Below are 6933 nucleotides of genomic sequence, written 5' to 3'. Positions count from 1 at the left end.
CTTGAAATTAATGGTTAGTAAAATTAGTTTCTGGTCACAACCAATTTATGTTGTGGTGACAGGGGTTAATAATTTGGGTGTCAGGATTCCCAACATAACACGGCAATCGAAACTAAACTGCATGATGTAAATGGGGCCTAACCAGAGCAGGATATAACTGAAGAATAACACAAGGTGTTTTATTACTAATGCTTTGATAAATAAATCCCAGTGTCCTATTTGCCTTATTTCGTCAACAGATCACTGTAAGCAGCGATTTTCCATTTTTCTTATATTCTTAGTCAAAACATTGATCTAAAATAGGTTAAGCAAGAAGAAGTTCTGTATAAGTATTTATTTTTATGATATCTATGCAATGAACACGTGATATTGATACATTGAATCTGTGATATATTCAAGGTGTCATAAAAGTAAGTTAAAGGCGATGCTGCTTCTATGGTGGTGACAGTGTCGACGTTCATCACCATCAGGGGCTTAGTCACCTCGACCACCTTCACCTCAATCATTACCAGCTGCAGGGCTGGTGCCGTCACCGTCTGGACTGTGACGGAGGTCACGGGAACATCACTGACTTGGAACACGGTGTTGAGGAGGATCTGGTTGATGGGAAACACCACGATCTCTGTGACATTCTGCCACTCGTCCTGATACTGCACAGTCTGGAAGGCGGGACAGAGCAGCGGCCGTGGCTTGCAGTAAAGGGTAGCGGATTATGATCTACCTTGCACAAGCACCGCAAGGTAGATCATAACCTCAGACTTGGAGTATGAGGCTAATATTTGCCTGGATCTTTCACGTTTTCTTTACCTTTGTACTGTGAAACAAAGTTTAGTATGAACCTAATCATACATTGAATTTTCCACAGCCTTTTCGGCAAGCTTGTAATGACGGTACTCGGGCTTGAGTTCCCACATATTCTTGTGAGGATTCTTAACATTATAGTTACATAGGTCTTTCAGGATCTCCTTTAGATATGTGATTGGTTGTCGGGTAATCTTGTGGAGATCCTTAATATTGTAATACTGATGCTTTTCAAATGCAGCAAACAACAACTCCATGACCTTATCTTTATCATCACGAATCGTCTTGCCTTCTGCCTTCTTCTTCTGCTCTAAATAAACATTATGTTTATGGTGTGAAATAGGCTTATAGCCGTTGAGGGGTCTGTCAATAAGCTTTACCGTATGAAGAGACTGGGCAGCTTTCTTCACAGCTTCCCTTTTCTGATTGATATAGTAGTCGTCCACTACAGGCTGACATTCTAGTTTGTGGATGACTTGTCCCTCAAAGGACAATTGCTGTGTCTCGGAAACTGCAGCATCCGAGCTGCTGCTGCCGAGATCTGGTTCAGAAAGAACTCCGAGTGTCATTTCTTTTAAACTATGAGAAATTACCTTGTGCTCCCGAGGAATTTTCCCGTCCTTCAAGGTGTGTTCACTAGATTTAAAGGTTATTGTCGGAGGTTTACCAGGCACCTTGGTAATCTTAAGCTTTCCAACGTCATGGCCAGCACAGTCTGCCCATTTGTCCCCCAAATATTTAGGTACCTTGACCAGCCACAGCCCACGGCTGCAATTCGTAATATCCAAGTCCATCTTAGACTGTTGGCTCATGATGGAAAATACGAGAATATATAGTTACTTGACCTCTTTATAAAACGTCTTTCCGACACGTGCTAGTGTTTCAGAAAATATCTCTAATAGGGCTGGTGAAGTTTGTCGATGTGGTAGTTGTTGTTGAATACACCTGGTGATTGGTGGTTGGGAGTGGTGTTGGTAAGGGAACACAGGTGATGGAGAGAGTGACTGCAGTGGTGGTACTGCTTGTGACCAACCTTGTAGTCTGTGAGCTAAATGATTAATGAGCTAACCCGTTGTGGCCACCGGGGGGTTATGTAGCAGCTATCTCAGGTGACTGATGTTGCTGGATGATGGAACTTGTTTATTTGATCATTTCTCGATGCCGATAAATATTCAAATTGCTAAGAACATTAGAATAAAGTTAAACTGACAATACGAGGCATGTATGTTTATACATGTGCATGAGTAGACTGTTTATGAATATGAATCAAAATATTTTTAACAAGTTAAAATATACGTTTTCTGATATAAATTCACTAGAACACGCCCAGCGTAGGATAACAAAGTTAATCCTGCAAATTAGAAACTTGTCATATGAAGAAAGATTAACTAAGTAGTACAAATTTGCATTCTTTAGAACGGCCAAGAATTCGGAGAGACTTAGTAGAGGTGTGCAAGTGGATGGATGGACACATCAAACGGGATATTAATAGGGTATTAGGAACATAAGAATGAAGGTAACTGCAGAAGGCCTATTGGCCCATACGAGAATAACAAAGTTAATCCTGCATATTAGAAACTTGTCATATGAAGAAAGATTGACTAAGTAGTACTAATTTGCATTCTCTAGAAAGGCCAAGAATTCGGAGTGACTTAGTAGAGGTGTGCAAGTGGATGGATGGACACATCAAACGGGATATTAATAGGGAATTAGGAACAAGAATGAAGGTAACTGCAGAAAGCCTATTGGCCCATTCGAGGCAGCACCTATTTATATCTTCCCAATCCCATTAATATATAAGTCCAATGCATACTTGAAACAATCAAGGGATCCTACTTCTATCAAGATATGCGATAATTGGTTCCACAAATCAACAACCATGTTACCGAACCACTATTTTCCCAGGTATTTCCTAAATCTAAACGTAGGAAAATAAGAATAAACGTAACTGCAGATGTCCTACTGGCCCCACACAAGAAAGCTGCTATTTATAACCACCTAATCTCATTCATATATGTCTAAGAACATAAGAATAAAGGTAAGTGTTGAGATTGCGAAGTCGGATTGCGAAAGGGATCTGGGAGCTATGATTATTAAGAATTTAAAACAAAAAGATCAATGCCTGAGTGTTCATAAGAACATAAGAACATAAGAACAAAGGTAACTGCAGAAGGCCTATTGGCCCATACGAGGCAGCTCCTATTTATAACCACCCAATCCCACTCATATACTTGTCCAACCCGCGCTTGAAACAATCGAGGGACCCCACCTCCACAATGTTACGCGGCAATTGGTTCCACAAATCAACAACCCTGTTACTGAACCAGTATTTACCCAAGTCTTTCCTAAATCTAAACTTATCCAATTTATACCCATTGTTTCGTGTTCTGTCCTGTGTTGATACTTTTAATACCCTATTAATATCCCCCCGGTTATGTCCATTCATCCACTTGTAAACCTCTATCATGTCACCCCTAACTCTTCGCCTTTCCAGTGAATGCAACTTAAGCTTTGTTAATCTTTCTTCATATGAAAGATTTCTAATTTGGGGAATTAACTTAGTCATCCTACGCTGGACACTTTCAAGTGAATTTATATCCATTCTATAATATGGCGACCAAAACTGAACTGCATAATCTAAATGGGGCCTAACTAGAGCAAGATATAGCTTGAGAACCACACCAGGTGTCTTGTTACTAACGCTGCGATTAATAAATCCAAGTGTCCGATTTGCCTTATTACGAACATTTATGCATTGATCCTTTTGTTTTAAATTCTTACTAATCATAACTCCCAGATCCCTTTCGCAATCCGACTTCGCAATCTCAACACCATCTAGCTCGTATCTTGTAACTCTATCATCATTACCTAACCTCAGAACTTTACATTTATCAGCATTAAACTGCATCTGCCAATCCTTTGACCATTTCCAAACCCTATCTAGATCAACTTGAAGTGATAGTGAGTCCTCCTCCGAATTAATTTCCCTACCGATTTTCGTATCATCGGCAAATTTGCAAATGTTGCTACTCAAACCTGAATCTAAATCATTTATATATATTATAAACAACAGAGGTCCCAGGACAGAGCCTTGAGGCACTCCACTTACAACATTTTCCCACTCTGACTTGATTCCATTTATACTAACTCTCTGTTTCCTTTGGTATAGCCATGCCCTAATCCAGCTTAATATAGCACCCCCAATACCATGAGACTCTATCTTTTTAATCAGTTTTTCATGTGGCACTGTATCAAAAGCTTTGCTAAAGTCAAGGTATACAACATCGCAATCCTTACCACTATCAACTGCCTCAACAATGCTAGAATAAAAAGATAACAAATTTGTTAAACATGAACGGCCATTTATAAAACCATGTTGAGACTCAATTATTAATTTATGTTTTTCAAGATGAAGACGAATTTTATTTGCTATTATAGATTCGAGTAACTTTCCCACAATAGACGTTAGGCTAATTGGTCGATAGTTAGACGCAAGTGATCTATCTCCTTTCTTAAAAACTGGTATCACATTAGCAACTTTCCAAAACTCTGGCACTCTGCCTGACTCTATTGATTTATTAAATATGGTTGACAGTGGGTCACAAAGCTCCTCTTTGCATTCTTTAAGCACCCTGGCAAACACTTCATCCGGCCCTGGGGATTTGTTTGGTTTGAGTTTTACTATTTGTTTAAGAACATCCTCCCTGGTAACTGCTAAACTCGTCAACCTGTCCTCGTCCCCACCCACATAGACTTGTTCAGCTGAAGGCATATTGTTAAGTTCCTCTTTAGTAAATACAGATACAAAATATTTATTAAAAATACTACTCATCTCTTCATCACTATCTGTTATTTGACCTGTATCAGTTTTTAATGGACCTATCCTTTCCCTAGTCTTAGTACGATACAACTGAAAAAAACCCTTTAGGATTAGTCTTTGCTTGCCCTGCTATGCGAACTTCATAGTTTCTTTTTGCTTTCCTTATCTCTTTTTTAACATTTCTAACCAGTTGTACGAATTCCTGTTCTAAAGTGACCTCCCCATTTTTAATCCTTTTGTACCAAGCTCTCTTTTTACCTATAAGGTTCTTCAAATTCTTTGTTATCCACTTTGGGTCATTAGTATTCGATCTATTCAATTTGTATGGTATACTACGTTCCTGTGCTTTGTTTAGAATATTCTTAAATAAGTTATATATTGAATCCACATCGAAATCCCCATTTAAGTCACCTATCGCTGGGTTCATGTCTCGCTCCAAGACCGGCCCACACCCCATACCCAAGACTTTCCAATCAATTTGACCCAAAAAATTTCTTAGGCTATTAAAATCAGCTTTTCGAAAATCTGGCACTTTAACAGAATTTTCTCCTACTGGTCTATTCCATTCTATGCTAAATCTGATTTCTTTGTGATCACTGCTCCCTAGCTCACTCCCTATTTCGATGTCATTAATTTGCGTTTCCCTGTTAGTTAACACTAAATCTAAAATATTATTTTCCCGTGTTGGTTCCTTAATGTGTTGCGTAAGAAAGCAATCGTCAATTAATTCTAGAAAATCTTCTGCTTCACTATTCCCTGTTTTGTTCAACCAGTTTATTCCGCTAAAATTAAAGTCACCCATGACATAAATACTGTAAGATCTAGATGCTCTAGATATTTCATCCCATAGGTGCTTTGCTTCCATTCTGTCTAAATTTGGTGGCCTATATATTACTCCTATTATAATATTATTAGCTTTTTCGTTTAATTCTATCCAAATAGTTTCTGTGTGTGGCTCTGTTTTGATTCCCTCTTTGAGACTACATTTCAAATTGTCCCTAACATATATGGCTACTCCACCTCCTCGTCTAATATATCTATCTGTGTGAAATAGTTTAAATCCGTATATTTGATATTCAGCTAATAGTTCTCTATTTTCTACATTCATCCACGTTTCGGTAAGTGCAATAATATCTATTTTTTCTGTGCAGACAAGAGCATTTAATTCGTTAATTTTATTTCTTAGACTTCTACTGTTAGTGTAATATACCCTAAGTGAATTGTTATTTTGCGGACCTTCTCTTTCCCTGATCGTTTTGCCAATTCCTTTCTCCCACAAACACATACTTTTATTACCTCCTTCCTCCAAATCAATTCCCATACCTCTATCTACTAACAGTTTAAACCCAAACAAACACCTCTAACCACTTCTTCCAACGAGTTCGCAACAGCAACAACCCCAGCTCTCGATAGATGCACCCCATCACGAGCATACATTTCATTTCTTCCATAGAAGTGTTCCCAGTTGTCTATGAAAGATATTGCATTTGATTTGCAATATCTTTCCAGCCGGCAATTGACACCAAGTGCCCTCGATATCCATTCATTTCCCACTCCCTTTCTTGGAAGAATGCCACATATGATCGGGATTCCTCCCTTGCTCCTAACTAATTCTATGGCTGTTTTATACCTCTGAATCAGTTCCTCACTCCTAACTCGACCAACATCATTTCCTCCCACGCTAATGCAAATAATGGGATTGTTCCCATTACCAGCCATAATATCATTCATGTTTTTTATAATATCACCAATGCCAGCTCCGGGATAGCAAACCCTTAACCTGTTCCCCCTATCTCTAGCACAAAACGCTCTATCCAAATACCTTATCTGGGAATCTCCCACAACTAATGTTTGCTTAGGTACCTTTACTTTCTGAGGGGCCTGCTCTTCCTTTCTCTTCGTTGCTTTCCCTTTTGCGCGATATATTTTTGCCGAAATATTTTTTTAGTTAAGGAACGTTAAATAACATGTAAGGGGAAAAACCCAGAGAACATATGGGGAACATGGCAAAGAACATATGTAAGAAAAGTTGATGAATACAGTGAACATGCTGGGAATATGAACTTACAGAGAACATGAAAACATGATAAGGAGAATAGGGATTACAAAGAATGAACACTGAACATGTGAAGAACAAGCTAAGAACATTGAGAACATGAATATTGAGTATAAAAGTTGTAAAGAGAACATGTGATGAACATGAAAACATAGAAAATATGACTAGAATTTGTAGAGAACATAATGAGACTAAGAGAAAGATTACAGAAAAAATGGAGATACTTGTGAAAATATGAACTGAACGGGACTGTGAA

The 6933-nt window shown here is 38.5% G+C and overlaps 1 protein-coding gene across 1 annotated transcript; it reads right to left on the bottom strand.

The window, feature by feature from the left end:
• Positions 1 to 839: 839 nt before the first annotated feature.
• On the bottom strand, positions 840 to 1613 carry LOC138361790 (general transcription factor IIF subunit 2-like). The gene has a single exon (XM_069320920.1). It carries the CDS (start codon positions 1611 to 1613, stop codon positions 840 to 842), a length of 774 nt encoding a protein of 257 aa, XP_069177021.1.
• Positions 1614 to 6933: the final 5320 nt, after the last annotated feature.

This window comes from Procambarus clarkii, unplaced genomic scaffold (genome assembly GCF_040958095.1).
Source record: "Procambarus clarkii isolate CNS0578487 unplaced genomic scaffold, FALCON_Pclarkii_2.0 HiC_scaffold_770, whole genome shotgun sequence".
NCBI classification, from domain to species: Eukaryota; Metazoa; Arthropoda; class Malacostraca; order Decapoda; family Cambaridae; genus Procambarus; species Procambarus clarkii.
This window is presented reverse-complemented; position numbering and strand designations above follow the sequence as displayed.